This window comes from Bombus fervidus, chromosome 7, assembly GCF_041682495.2.
Source record: "Bombus fervidus isolate BK054 chromosome 7, iyBomFerv1, whole genome shotgun sequence".
Lineage (NCBI taxonomy): Eukaryota > Metazoa > Arthropoda > Insecta > Hymenoptera > Apidae > Bombus > Bombus fervidus.
In genome coordinates, this window is record NC_091523.1 from 16,993,526 (window position 1) to 17,009,951 (window position 16,426).

General features: G+C 38.3%; 1 protein-coding gene across 4 annotated transcripts in view; it reads right to left on the minus strand.

Annotated features, from left to right (window-relative positions):
* Nucleotides 1–330: 330 nt before the first annotated feature.
* Nucleotides 331–16,426, minus strand: part of Nachralpha6 (nicotinic acetylcholine receptor alpha6) — a 269,850-nt gene continuing 253,754 nt past the window's right edge. For all 4 annotated transcript variants that reach the window (XM_072007559.1, XM_072007558.1, XM_072007557.1 and 1 more), the window contains 5 exons: nt 9,204–9,313; nt 7,349–7,566; nt 5,573–5,773; nt 5,301–5,435; nt 331–4,221 (listed from right to left, as the gene is read on the minus strand). In XM_072007559.1, coding sequence (XP_071863660.1) covers nt 5,351–5,435; nt 5,573–5,773; nt 7,349–7,566; nt 9,204–9,313 — 614 coding nt within the window. In that variant the 3' untranslated portion in view covers nt 331–4,221; nt 5,301–5,350. The remainder of the gene's footprint in view (nt 4,222–5,300; nt 5,436–5,572; nt 5,774–7,348; nt 7,567–9,203; nt 9,314–16,426) is intronic.

The following is a 16,426-nucleotide window of genomic DNA, read 5'->3' on the forward strand; positions in this document are numbered from 1 at the left end:
GAAAAAAAAAGTAAAAAAGAAAAAAAAATAAATCGCGCGCGCGTTTTACTTCGCGTGAAACGATTGTCGGCGACTACGAACAACTTCGACGGAAAGAAATTATTCGAGACGATATTTTGGAAAATTTTGCTCTTTCCCTCGTATGACGTATACGTAGCTTTCTTTTGCCGTCTCTTTTTTTGCTTCCATTTACAACGATCGAACTAGGAGTCGATTTTTCGAACGTATCTCTCCGAAGAAGATTACCAACGATCCGTTTTATACGTTTTGTTAAATTTATCGCGAGATAACTTTTACGCGACGCTGTATTCGCATCTTGGAAGTTTCTTGGTTTTCATTTTTTTTAACATGGCGTTATATTAAATTTTAGATTAAATTCTTACTTATATTTATCCTTACGATTACCGTTACCGACACTGTTCGAGATGCCTATTTACGTCGCATTGAGTCCCACGCCACGCAACCATGTTTCTATGTACAGAATTATTCGAGTATTTCATCGGAACACCTCGAAGTTTATTCGATATTATTACGTTTTCTTTTTCTTCGCGTCGTTTCAACGATTAATCGATACTCTTTCGTTCCGTACAGCCTCGCTACTGGAAAAATAGAGTGGGCTTCGATAGTTTTTTAAGCAAAGGACTTGGCGGTTTCTTTGTGCGATACGAAGATCAATGACTGTACTTCTGCATTCCGTCGTTTTATTTCTCAACCTCTGATCGATCTTCTTTTCTCGTTAACGTAATCGACGCAGTCGCGGAAAACGATTCTGTATTTACGATTATTGTTTATTTCCTGCGTATGTTTCGCGTGAATATTGTTAAACTTTACATTCGTTGTACGATACGAGGAGCGCAACTGCCGTACCTCCTAATCTTTTCTTATCGCCTTTTCCATTAATCTGTCCAATCTTATACACGATATCCTCTTAAAACATTGGAATTCTCCTTGAAAAGTGACAAACTTAGTCGTAACCTAATATGTTTCTCGATATCAGTTTCACGGTCCTAATTTATTTCTCCTGTGCAGATTACTTACGACGAGATTGGTAATTAGAATTCTAACGATAAGATGGGTAATTATGATTACCCGCGGAGTAAAAAGGAATTAACACGATTAACGCGATATTTCTGTTCCGTGCAGATACGCGCCGAATCTCGTCAGAATATTAAACGTATCCGTTTACAACGTGTTACGTTTTATTACGTATTAAATATTAAATATTAATTAAATATTAAATACACGAATGCGTGGCTAAAATGTAGAAACTTTGCATAGTAGAAATATCATCGAGATATATACGTATATAGATATATCGTCCATCTTCCTTCGTTAATTCCGTTTGAATAATATGTAAAAGGGCTGAAATATATCGCAAGACCGCGTAATTTATGTTAATTTGAAAATTCGCTCGAGTATGCAGCGATTAACGTGTCCGGTATCAATGTGCGTTATCGGTGTGTTAAAAATACGGCACAAGTGCTATTCGTACGTTCAGTTAGGTGTTGCAGCAATTTTAAAGTCTCGAATTCGAGTACGTGTCTTGCAGTTGGCGTTGTTTGATGTAACTCTTTTCCCGCGGTTTAAGATAGTACACCTACGGTAACATACTTATCCCGTTCGTAGCAGGCAACGTATTTTAAATAAATTCAATAGGTCGAGTTTCGGTCTTTGTATTGGACGATACACCGTGAAATCCAGCCATTGCTTTTAAACTGAAGTTTCCGCCATTTCGATAACGAGGGATCCGCGCGTAGAAAAGCGCGTACACCCACCGCGACATTGAATTCCTACGTTTCGTCGAGCTTTCACCGGGATTACGCACCAGACCGACGAATGTCTGTTCGCACAACCCATTGTTCCGAGCCACGGTCACGAGAGACACCTAGCGCAACTTCTGCTTTGTCGCACGTTGCGGTAACGATTGACCCAACGGCTGTCTCTTTTTTTCATTTTCCCCCGGATTGTACATTCGTAACGCGTTGAATTCGAGAACGTAATTAGAGATTTCGAATTCCTAGAAATACGAGTCAAAAGCTATAATTTAACAAGCGATGGAATCACGCTTTACCAATCCTCGCTTGGGATACAAAATACGAGAACCGATTGAATTTTTCCTTAGTTTTAGGGAATTGGAGTTAAATTAGAATTAAAAGTAAACAACAGAAACAACGAATGAAAAGGTTCTCACTTTCGAAAGGAAAAGTATCTCGCTATTATCGTGTCGAAAGTTGCAACGTTAACTTCTCCGATTCTAATCGAAAGCTATCGTAATACTTTTAACGCGAATGTTAGTTAACGCGAAAAGTAATATCAGCCAAGGTAGGAAGAGCGTAAGCGAACAATTCGAAGAAGAACGTTTCTCGAGGAACAGTTTTTCGAGTGGCCAGAGTACAGTCATTGAGAACTTCCGTACGATCGGAGAACGCAAATCGATAGCAGAGCAGGGCGATCAATGACGTATCTCTGTCAGATGTTAGTCATAGCTCGATGCGGAACCCTTTGTCGCGGACATATCGAAGATCTTTCAAGAATTCGGATTCGTGTCTGTACGGAAAACAGGGGCTGTCCAACTTGGCAGTTTTGTCCTCTATACTTTGCTTCCTCCACCATTTCCATCGAATTTTATTCTATTCGACCATCCTTATTCTTCCATTAAGTTATCTTAGAAGGCAAATTTTTTCGTTAAGACACGATCGAATTAATTACGGCATCGATATCGAGAATTGTTATTAAACGCAATACGACGAGTAGCAGTATCCTGTCTGATTTTCATGTTTCTTTTTGAAAGCTTCGTCTTCTTAAAACCGCGTGTAGCGACACGCGTACTTCATATACATATTTATAATTCGTAACATTTACAATCCTACGCGAAATACGACTTACGTTTCTACCTGTAAAGGGGTTGGACGCCCCTGTATCGAGTTTTCTTGGTTTTTATTTGGCAGTTATTTAAAGACCGTATCAGTTCCACGGGAGACCCTTAGTGGCGCGATAATGTTGACGTTTCGATCGTAACGCCCGCAACACAAAGCGATTATCATTATCATTATTACTATTATTATTGTTATTACTATTATTACTATTATTATTATTATTATTATTATTATTATTATTACCATTATTATTACTATTCATTTATTTAACATATGTACGTTATATCATTAACAATAGTATAATTATTAGTATTATTCAATCATCATCATCATTATTATTAGCTATTTATTATTAATATTATTTATCGTTAATCGTTACGATTATTATCGTTACCATTATCATTATCATTATTATTATTGTTATTATCATTATTTCTATTATTGTTGCCCTTCTTCTTTCTCTCGTTCGCATCTGTTACTATTGTTACTGAAAGGCCGCGACAACACTCTCTCGAGGAATGTGTACAACACACAGCTTTTCCGAATTCTCCTAATAGTCTCGAACGAATCGACGTGCTCGCTTTCGTTAGCGATTCGATATATTACATAATTAAAATTACGGATCGCCGTACGACACCGAGCGTCGATCACCTGTCCGGAGATAGACAGAGAGAGAGAGACAGAGAGAGAGACAGAGAGAGAGAGAGAAAGAGCGAGAAAGCGACAGCGGTCGGCGGTCGATTAGGTTTAAACGGAGAAGTTAGTCGAAGAAAGTGAACGCACAACATGGCCGTGTATTGTCAATAGCGTATAACGTGTCGAGGCGCCTTCTTTGCCCTCCTCTGTCCGCAAAACGTCTACTATATCGCCTATTCCTTCGACTCGTTTCCTGCCTAGCTTTTTCGTACTTTTGGTTCGGTTCTTCCATGCGAGGAACGCTTTCGCGTTTAACGACGACTCGAAACGATCGAAACGTTCGAAAATTTGGTCGACCAGCAAGAACCGAACGGAACGACGACCTCTCTGGCGGGTCTTCTCCTCTTCCGGTCTCTTCCCCTTTCTTGCTTCTTTCTTCTTCCTTTCTTTCTTTCCTTTTCGCTCGCTCTCCTTTCTTCGTTCTCTTTCTTGGAATTTCGTCGAAGCTGGAAGCCCGTCTCGCACGTTTTCCTCGCGTGCAATTTCTTCCTTTCCTTCCTTCGTTAGAAGAGTAGAAAACGAGAGACCAGAGACGGAGAGAGAGGGAGAGCGGGAGGAAAGGAAGTACGAAGCAACGAGTCCTTCTCGTACTTTCGTCCCTTGGTCGCTTCATCCTGGCAGCCTCCTTCAAACCCACGTGTCGTCGTTTCTGTGAAAGAGAAACGAGTAAATGCAAAATGTAGTTGTTCCTGCTCTACTTTCCAACAATTAGTAACCGATGCAATGCGTATGGTTTCTCCGCGTTTCTTATTCTTTCTTAATGCCACGTCGGTAAACGTTTACCGAGGAGGAAAAGTTTCAAAGACATTGGTCCGAGTTAAACATCGGACAAAGTTGAGAGACTCGTAACGGTAAAGTTTATTTTTTAAATTATTAAAATTATTGAAATTAAATTTTGAAACGATTTGTAAGTTTCTGAAAATTTCATTTCGCCCAATCCACGATTTTCGTAGATACCGGTATCCTAATGTCGGGGAAGAATTATATACACGCGTCGAATAATCGATAACGACGAACGAATTACGGTCGCCATGTAAAACGAATTATTCTCATCTCCGTACTGTATAATTTAGTTTCTGGGCGAGACTCGCGTCGTGCGAAGAGTGACGTTACACGCTACTCGAATGCAACAACCGATGTACACGCGCAGGTGTCGTTGTTCGTTAGAAATTGGTGGGCAGTGGAAATCTCTTTTACGTTGTTGATATGTTGAACGTTTCGACACAGCAATCGCACGAAAGTTGTATTATAACGCATTGGTAACAGCGAAACAACGTAAAATCGAGAATGACGAGTTTTAAAAGTAAAAATTTGTTAAATCCAACGAACGGTAGGTATATTTTCAAACGAAGTTTGATTAATTTCACGTTTTTTTTTTTTTTATGACGATGGCGTTGAATTTGAAAAATTTGAGCGCGCTCAGAACATAATTTCGGCTTTCCGTGAAAGTTATATCTTTTTTTTTTATCGGGTTGCGCCCTTAAATTTACTGCAAAATTATTCTTCAGAGAAAAATGTGAAAGAGAGATCAAATGCAAAATGTGAATTCGATTTCATAGCGATTGCGATGTCGTATGAGATTTGAAAAACGCGTATTGGCATATCGGTATAAGACATGCTTCGTTATATTTTCAGGACATTCAACAACTAGTCTCAACTAGACAACTAGTCTTTATTTATACAAAGATGAAATTTGCAACGGTCAAGTATATTTAGGTGTGATTTTACCTTTGGCATTTTTTGTGCATTTTTTCGGTGACTCGACCGGGGCAGTCTGTTTATTGGACGATTATGTGTGGCGCACGACACAATATCACTATCGTGGCCAAAACCGTGAACATCGTGAAGACGATCAAACAAAGCCTGTAATTAACAAAAAATCGAAATCATAATTAGTTATATTTGAAATAGGTCCATTGAAACTTTATATTCTATATTACAAGTATTTCGATACGATTTTACGTTTTTCTTTGATAACGTAATAATAAAACGAAATGTACCTGTCCACCACCATGGCGGCAAATTTCCAATCGCTAATGATCTCATCGCCTTCGTCCGCCTTTTTCATTCGATCCGTGATGAATCGCAATTCCTTAAGAATCGTGTGCAGTTCCTCTTGCATCCCGCTAAGAGGTAACGACGCCGACGTATCTTCGACCGTTGCAGGCCTTCCAGTAGATATCGGTGTACCGAACGCCGACCTATTGTTCGATCAAAGTAACGATTAAATGGAAATTTTTGTCGTCTTATCTCTAAAAGAAATCCGAGCAACGTTGAAAGACCGGAGTATAATGGAAAAATGGATTGTCAAACTAACCGTAAATGTGCTCTTCTTCTTCTCTATTACTTTAGAGAGAAATACAAACAAGTATAAAACAAAAGAGAAAATAAAGACAAGGAGGGATGCGATACACGGCTTTCATGTTAATGCCTTTTCACCGAACGTTTCACGTTCAAGCGTTTCGTAAATAAATTTTGTCTCGTCGTTCCATCTGGCAGACACATCGAAGAGCACATGGAATTATTTTATCGGAAATGTCTCAACTAGCGTTTGATATCAGCATGGTATGACAGACAACCATCGAAGAGAAGGAGAAAATAAATGTCCTCGCCAAGGGCCGATACGCTGAAAATTTAAACGAACAGCGACTCTGTAGTCGGAAAAATCTATATCCTCGACGTATTATATTCAACGGAAATGGAGACACGAATACGGCTTTTAAAATTGAAATTACCGAACTCACTATTAACGTATTTCAAGATAGTTGTCCAAAGATACGTCTTTTCGATGTTACAACGTCGCTTGCCTTTTCTTCTATTTTTTTTTTTTTTTTTTTGTTTTTCTTGGTTGTACAAGTATCTATAATTTTTGAAAGCACGAACACGAAGGCAAAGAACACGATAGGTAAAATTGTTATTTCTTACACGGCAACGATATAATAATTTTGGCAATATTATCGTATCCCGTTTCGAGATCCAGTCGGACCGCGGAATATGTGCTGGAACGAGGATTACACGGGTTCAATTACATTGTCATGCCAAGTATGTTGATTCGAAAGCACGCGCTTCAGCCGTGCGTTCACTCGCACTGAATTTACATATCCGGCGTGCCGTGGAAAACCTTGTTATTTTGCGAGTCATACGCTTTTTCTCTCCAGAGTGTTTTAGCATAGTTTAAAATTACAAACTACGAATTACCGTATTGGTTTACCTTGTTAGGTATTTTCCCATGCACTAAGCTTTCGTAGGTAAGTACAGTCGCTTGAGTTTTTAAATCGTGATCAATCGATTCTATTTTACGTCTATTAATTGCGGTATAAATACCGTCAATTTAGTAAGAATTATTCGAATGATCAACAAGAATTGTTGGTATCGTCATCCTACGATAGCAAATCTATACAAAAATTCCGTTTATCACTGTTAAATGACACAGTGTACGCTATCGATTAATTTTAACCGTAGAATATTTAGTAGAGATAAATTTCTAGTAACCATAGGATACTGTAGAATATGAATTTTTATCGTAGAACGACAAAGTTCGTAGAGGAATCCGTAGGGCATTCTGTACTTTTGCGCATAAACGTGTACACAAGGGAGTGTGTTAGAGATTCTAGAAAGGATTTCTACAAACTTTGTTCCGGATATTGCAATTTCCTTGGTACGTTGAAATAGATTAAGATATTCCTTACTTTTCATTGCATGAATTTTTACAGTAAAAAGGAACAGCACGTCGGAACAGAATTACGAAACTCGAGAATTTTGAGCAAACGTAGTACCTTATGTAGCCGGAAGGAGGATTTGCCGCGCTATTCTTGTGACGGATGTCATCGTCGATGTCTAAAACGTTCGCCAGTAAACTCTTGCTACTCTTCTCCTTCAGTTCTATACTCTTCCCTCTTCGGTTTCCTCCCAGAATGTTCTTCTTTGTGATCTTCTTCCCTGGTCGACTCATGCGCAGCAAGCACGGCAACCATTGTAAAAACAACGTTTTAATCTATATGCAACGGAGAACAAGATTTATACGTGTTACTTGAAATCGATAGTCATTTTTATTCGCTTATAATTAAAACTGATTATATTAAGAATTTATATTTATTGCATTTATCAACGGTTTATGAAATCCCTTCCGACATTTATTTGGCGCACGTTTCTCATAAAAATATACAGGTAAGCTATTTTTGTTACAACGGAGCGCGTTTACTTTGAAAGTGGTATAAGTCGATTTCCAGTAATCTGTCACCTGCCAAAACAGTCGAGCCACCGATAATCAAAAACGAACGATATTGAAATTAAACAAGAGTATCTCGATTTTCTTATTTATAAATAAAAGTATACAGCATGGATTCTAAATGATTAAAATTTAACGAATCGTACAGTGGAAGTCCAGTCACGATCTTTTTTGAAAACAGATATTGGTTAATTAATTAATTGGTAAAACGAACATATTTGTACGATGAATTCGCATCTACTTAAACATATTGTAGAGACACGTGCACATTAATTACACGTATCGTTAACAGGCCTGAAAGATTAGAAAAACGATTAATTTATTTCTTTTACGAAATTAAATTTCTTTTCTATAAGCCGCGCTTATTTTCATCGAATATAAATATAGATAGAAGATTTAACCAATACGAAATTTTTTGTTCCTCTCGTGAAATTATTCCGTGCGATTGGAATTACTTAATGCCATATACACCAAGCACGATCTTTTTCTCTTGTACGTTTGCGGGAGATCGGTATTCTTTGTTTCGCGGTGCTCGCTTGTATCTGGAAATAATGGCACGGAAAAGTACCGCGCGGAATTTTTCGTAGCCCGTAGGATTCTTGTCTCCGGTTGAAGTACGTTTCCCCTTGGTTTATGAAAGTTCTAGTAACCAACGAACGGCCAAGAGGAAGCGCCAACGCCTCGAAGGCACTTTAAACTTTCAGCTACTAAAGCACTGTCTTTAATGGCTGTAATGGCCACCGCGGATAAGGATAGAGTATTACGAACGATAACATTAGCTACATTTTGCATACATCCGTCAAAGTCCTTCCGCGCTCTGGTAAACTGAACGAGTTTCGAAAGCGCGCGTCTTTCGCTTCGTTATCCGTTAAAAGGTTCGATATTACTCGCACGAAGTATCGTTAAGCGGCGATTTATCATTTTTTCGGTGTTACCGATTCTCTTTAGCGATCGCTTTATCGATCGATTTAAAGAACCGATCGAAATAGAAAGACAGACGGATTTTACAATTTTGTACTTTAGTTTCGAGACATTTTTACGAAAAATGCGCAATCGTTGAAAGTAAATTTAGCAGATATAACGTTTATTGCCCTAATTTTCTGACCCTCTGTATCTCATAGTGGAAGCAGCTCACGCAAACTTGAATTTTGTCTTTTGTTGGTCGAAGGTAATAAAACATCCGATCAAAAGCGACCATAATTATCCTGTCTCTAAGCGAGAAACATCGTGTTGATTTATTTATCTTTCTTCGTCGTGAAAGGATCAAACGAGAAAGGCGAATAAAACGCAAAGAAAAATAGAAAATATTTCGCGTCGGAGATGTTGCAACAGCCGAAATTATATTTAAACAAAATTCAAGTCGAAAACAGTTGATTAAAATGTAGTTTGAACAGATTTCTTACCCACTGAGGCATCACGTATCTGTCTGGCGTCCTGTGGTGAAAATTTAGTACTAACACCGTCAGAACGACGCTGCTCGCCACCATGAACATGATGCAATTGAAGTACGACCCTGAATTCGGGGTGTTCCAGAAGATACCCCGAAGAAAAAAACATAAAAAAGAGGCGATTAGTCACGGCAATGGATCGAGGATCCGCTCGACTCGTCACTAAGAATGAAAGACCGCAGGGTTACTTTCCGGAAGTTCCACGCACAATGGACTACTTTACTTTTCTGATTACTATCGAATCGTGACATTATTTTCCTTTATCTATCCGATAGGTTTCACCCCTTATAATCTTTCATTCGATTCAACGACCACCTTTGCTTTTCCACGCATACAAAGGATTCGTTCAAACAGATTCAAGGATCGAGAGTAGACAGAGTAGCGTCGACTACTAATATTTCAACACGGAATTTTTATCTACATTCGCGTGGTGTACATATCACATCATGTAATATACATACCGACCTATAAGTTGCCAATAAATTAACTGTAACGTAACGTCTGCTCGATTGTTCGAGCAAAATTTCGTTTTTAAATTTAAAGTACAATTTTGAACACACGTACCGATCGATTATTCGTGTAACAAACACGTGGAAACCGCGTTCTATACACGTACACAGACGCACTCACGCACACACACACACACAGAATTTACGCAGGATACCTAGCTGTTTCGAAGGAACTCTCGATCCTAGATCTCTGGTTTCAACCTCACGATCCAAGGAAGAGCATACATTTTCACGATCACACGGTTTTCGCATTCGTTCTCGGCGACCCGAGGCCGCGTTCTCGTCGGTCCTCCGCGGAGGATCGTTCCAAACGGAGGAGAAAACACAGAGACGAGAAAATAAAGAGAGGAAGAAATTAGGCGAGCGAAGAACGAAGAGAAGATCGTAAAAGAAGCGCACAGCACGGTCGAACGAGAAAGGAAGAGCCGAGCTGTATCTCGTAAACGGATATAAAACGGGTAAAGCGTACTTATTTGCGCGCGTTCGCACACCTCGCGAAAACAAATAAGCGGTTTCGCAAAAACGTTTTAATTTAGGCTTTGCCCGGCCATCGTGCTATCGACGTCGAGAGGACTTGTTACCACGTCCCTTAACGCGTGTTCGCTGTGTATTCTGGCCTGCTATGTTGATTCTTGCGGACACACGGCATATACCGTGTGTGTTTTGTAAAGTCTCGTTTTTACGGCCTGATCGCGATAATGAACCGTCCGTAGTTTGTTCGTCACGTATAATTTCGAATTCATCGATGAAACGTCTAACAAGGAGCACCGTTTAATCGATAATGAAATCACACAGATTCTTTAATATTGAACGTACTACGAGACTCGTAAAAATATTTAAGAGAACGCTATTGGCGATTGGTTTAAGAGCTAGCTGTAGTTTCAGAAGCGGAGGAAAACTAAATAAATAAGATGTTATTTTGTACGACGATTACGCGTCGATACGTCGTTATTCGACGTATCGATCGACGAAGAGAAGCTCTTTGTATTCATTTTTTAAAATATTTTCATACATAAAGTGAGGAAAATTCTATTCGAAGCTCACTGTGTGCTTCTAAAAAATAAAATATATAGTTTTTAACCTAATCGCCAATAGAAGTTCTTAAAAGAGTATTTTACGAGCTCTTTAGCGCGCCTTTTCCAACCGTATCGAAAAATCTACGCGACTTCGTCGTCGATCGAATAATACTCCTCGTAAATTCGTTTGACCTATTTTCTAATTTATCGCGTTATATCGGATTTTGAAAAATTTACATTCGGCAAATTGATTTTGTATATTTAGGTAGGTTTGACTCGTTGAATTTAAATTTCTCTACTGCGATTGTAAATTCAATCGAGCGAATACTCGAACGTTATGGAATGTTATCGTAGATTGCTGAACCTAATATCCGACCTGTTATACGTGCACGTGCACATTTAAACGATAAGGATACGAGTAACGAAGTGTTAAGGAACGTTTTAATAACGTATCCTCTCAAATCGTCTGCGGTGATGTGTACCGGCAGCCTGGCTGATATCTTGAAAGGGAAACATCTAACACATTGGCATGCAACTACGAAATGCAATTACCACGAGGATGCACAAGTATTATGTTCTAGGTATTATGGCACGAATATCGTTACGTTGTATACGAAGGATGCACACGAACGGAGCGATAACGTTTGCACAGAGGCTCAAGCTGCTCCTAGACTAATGATCACATTAATTTTACCGCTTGTTTTTCTCGTTGAGGAAAGCCGTACGTTAATATGCGACAGACTTACTGGGAGTTGTTACTGTATATCCTCGATCTGAACAGCGTTTTGTGACAGATGTTGTTTTCTGAAGATTATTAGTTAGACATTTGCAAAAGAATTTTGTATTTCATATGTGTCTCTAAGATAGATAGAATTAAGGTTGCATAGAATACGCATAGCCATGTCAATGCAGGAAATCGTCAAACTGTGAAGAAAAGTGTGCAGAGTGTGGTTGTTTGTTTCTTCAACAAAAAAAAAAATAAATTTATTTTATATGCGGGTATTTTTTTTAAATATTTTAATACGTAGCATACTGTAACATGTTGTCCAAGTTGTACAAAGTAACGCTTTATCTGCGTGAAACGAGCCTTTTATATACCGTTTTTATCTTAAAATGTATCATTAAAATTATCTCGATAAGATCGAAAGTTCTAACGAGTGGCCGATAGCGTGGTACAAGAAATATTTTTCGTTACAGAAATAATTTCCAACGATCTTTTTCCAGATCTTCGCAGTTCCTCGCTCGAAATCATTCCCGATATTCGTTAAAAATCATCGTTCCTGCGATTTAATTCGCTTTGTCGGACCCTGTACTATCTTCCATCGGTAAACCTTGATAATGCAAATCCACCGTTACGATCAAATAATCATCGAGCTGCGATTTTCCGGTAAACGACCGAACGGGATAACGACGAAGAACGTTAAGGAGGAGCGTGGAAAATGTAAAAAGAGAAAGTAGAAGGAAAGGGTTAATCTCGGCGACGCGACGGCGCGAGAGAAAAAGCAACGTTAAAGAGGACGGCTTTTAAAGTCCGGATTATCTTCATAGCTGAGTTTAACGGCTCCATAAAGGCTGTCGTAAGCGTCACTGACGTGATTAATCGTTGTATACGAAAGCGGTTGCCTTCCCCTTCTTTCTTTATTAATGAATCCCAAAGCGCACGACGGACTACATATTTACGATGGTTACAACTTTCGCTTCGCTTACACCGCCGACAAACCCCTTTCGGCCCTTTGTCGCTTCTAACGACTTGTTAAGTTTGGAAGGGTGGTTGGCTGGATATCAGAGGAAAATGGAAATTCGCGACGCGCTGTTAATTGAAAAAGATACCCTTAGCTGAAAGGGATCCAAGCGACTTGGACTCATTTTTCACTTTTCCATGTATATTCGAGTTTCCGATTCGTGGTCCGTCGTTTCGAAAATCTTATTTCCGACTGTGGAAAGTAAGGATCGAGGATATTCTTGGGGTTATAAGTTTTCCAAGTGTTTCCTTTAATATCAAAGCGGAACGATGTAAGAAGCGACGTTCGGAAGAAGCGGTGCGTTAAGTTGTTCGATTTAATCGTTCGTACGATTCACCGGTCGAATCATCAACCGTATACTTCTTGATTATTTTAAAGATATTCGAAATTTTGGACGGAAAATTATATTCCGTTAGTATTATGTATTAGCGCGGTCGAATAGAGAAAGATCGTAAAGCCACGAATCAGCAGGACCAGCCACCCTAATTCTTCTGCTTTCCCGAGTTCCTTCTATCTACGTTCTATCAGATTTCTCAGATTTACTACCTCCATTTTCATTTTCATCTACTACAAATTTCAATTAAAATCCAGTCGTATATCTTGAATTTTGCCTCCTTCTTTTTATATTTCGTTCAATTTATCATCATGTAATATCTCACGTCAAAGCGAAAGATTAATTCTAATTAGAGGCTAATCGGAATTATATGGTTAAATGGTAGAGTTAAACGTTCCGAATGGCAAGAATTACGAATAAAGACATTTCCAGAAATACTGATAACGCTATTCGTCGATCAAATTCTCCACTTAATATCCATTCTCGACACCTTTGTTCAGCAAATTCTTTTCAGTCAGATAAAAACTTATTTCCCGTGGGTCCACTTTTCACATGAAATCTAAAAATCGTACGATCTTAAATGTATACGCACAATTTCCAGAAAATGATATTCTCAGTCGGAGACAAAGCGTATTTATTACGTGCACACGTAATAGCAAACAAGCTGCACGGTTTGACGCAAATTCCGACGATCGTAGCATACAGGGAAAAAGTTTTTCGCGCAGCTTCGTTAATATGTGCGCGATAGCTCCACCCTCCTCGATCGTTCGTTAGAATTGACGAGGCGGGGTCCCGTTAATTCGTGTTGTACGTGAACGAAGCAGGGAAAAAGTAACGCGGCTGGCTGACATTCCCACAAACTATTCGATGAAAATGAGCGAAAGATGGAGATAGCCACGGTAAACGGTAAACGGTATAACGCTGCTATATATTAAAGTTTTAAGATGGAACGCACGTTGATGTAGTCTCATTCAGAATCGTACGCGCGATTTTGTAGAGACAGATAATTCAGCCAAGCGATTTCATTCGGCTTTGTTTCGGTATAATCGTGATAAGCTTGTCTCGTTACAAGATTAATGAAATTTCGAAGAATTTTGTATCGTACGTACGTACGTGTAACAGATTTTGTAAAAAGTTTCTACGAACGTTCAAACGTAAATTTCAGCTTTCCTTCTACGATCGAGTTATGCTGTTTTCATCCACGGTGTACCGTTAGCGTAACATAAAACTGGCGATGCAAGTAAACTTCATGGTTCTGGTCGCGGAAATAAATTTCCGTCCGATTGATCCGCTCGATGATACACATGTCGTTCGGAATCGAAAGAATACGCAATTTTTTTCGGCTGATATAACGTCAATATGGACCGTGCCGTTCCATTACATGGTCCAGTTAGCAACACGCGTTTAATTAACTGTTAAATACCAGTATTTGTATCACGTGCGACAAACAACAAGCTGTGTGCCTCCTCGTCGTTTAAACAAGAGATTTATTTGAATAGGATGCGAAATGGTGATTCTGTTTACAGTTTTTATAGTCTTCTTTATAAAAGACCGATACATTTCGAGATACAGGTAAAAAATGAATAATATGTACGTTTCAAAATTAAACGTCGATTTTAGATTAAGAAATTTATTTAAATAACGATCGAATATCGTAAGTAGGTTGATTATTCGATTACTTTAAGCTTTCTGTTAGTAAGCAAATAAAACCGAAGTTAAAACGAGTTCCGACAGAACGATAAGAAGTTGAAGAATTAAAGATCGAGTCTGTACAATAATTCCTTTTCGTAGAAAGTTGTATTTCAAATTGTGGCACGTTTTAAAAGATTCCGATTACGGAAAAATAACAATATACGGAAAAATACGAGCGTGTTAAATATTGTATGGGAATCGTATCCCAAGTACGCTATGTAGGTCACGTGTTACGCTACTATGAAACATTTATTATTACTTTCCATCGTTCGACGGTCGCGTGCTTTTCCGGAAACTCGAATCATTCGTTTCGTTGCGATCGATTTTACGAAGTTTTTTGTGACTGAGCGTGGCTCGTCTGCTGAAAGGTACGATGCAACACCGATACATCTACCGTGTCGAAACAAATATCGTGTAAAATAGTATCGCAAAAGATGACATCTTCGATTTTGGAAGAGGGACGTGGAGGACGAAAGGGAAACATTTCGAAGATGAAACTTCAGAGTTTTTGGAAAACAAGGATTATCTAAACTTTAGTAACGTAACTATTTTTTATACGATATTGATAGACAAAAATTGTTCTTTCGAAAACGCTGGACATCAACGACGAAATTATATTTCAGCTGCAAGCTTACGACTTTTCGTTTGTTCGTTCGTTTATTTGTTTCTTTCATTTTTCTGGCTTTGCGTCACATACGTCGCGATGTACGCATTTTATAGCTTTTAAATTATTCCATTCTCGTACTCTCCATTTTCTACTCTCCCATTTGTTACGATACTTTTCGTAAAAGTTCATCGACGGTATGCAAATATAGAAAATAAGATACGAATAGCGAGGGAAAGAGAATGGAAATGTATGGATGAATTTATGCACACGCAATGTGATCTTCTTAGAATCAAATTCTCATGATTTTAAAGGAAATAACGAGAAATAATATTATAGTATTGTCTCATACTTTGTTATTTCGGTTTGCTTCTCTCTGTATACTGCTTCCTTGCCAAAGGAAATGCCTGTTAATTTAACTGTTATTTGCTTTAAAGATGGCCGATCTCAACCCACGTTGTTTGACATTTTCAGAGAGCGACCCGCTTCTCTGTTCTAAAAATGAGAATGTCAACGTGTTGACAGTGTTTCTGACAACAGTGAGATTTGCGAATTTCATTGAATTCCATAAAAACAATGCACGATATTTTACAACTGTCTAATTAAAACACATACTATTTTTGTTTCAGAAGCGCGAGGAAATAAATTTGTAAAATTATTTACAATCTGTGAATTCTTTTCGCAACGATTTATATCATATATATATATATAATTCCTATAAATATTTGAAACTTTTCAGCTACTATATGTACAGTGATACAGGAAATATTGCTTCTCTTACTTACTACAAATACTTCTGTCTCTCTTTCTCCGTAGGTATCCTTAAAAGTATTTTTAATTTTATATTATTCATTTTATTTTATAAATCACCTATGTCCCTTTCTTTCTGTATATTTCACTACTCTGTTCGAATTATACAAATACTTTTGTCTCTCTTTCTCCATAGGTATCTTTAAAAGTATTTTTAATTTTATGTTATCCATTTTTCTTTGTAAATCACCCACGTCCCTTTCTTTCTGCAGTATTTTCACGTATTTCTTTAAATTTATCCGCAAACTAACGTTCAACGTATTCTCATCGATTTAACAAGTTCAAATTACTTTCCAGATTGTATCCGTAATTGACGTTCTTTGTATCGCTGCGATATACAGACCTGTACCTGACCTGTCTTTTCCTTTAATAGTTCGAAGCTTCATAACTCAAGCATCGTAAAGTCCTTCGCCGACACCTATAATCTATCTTTTCCGGTTCCCAATTTCTCATCGTTTCTATTTCTCTATT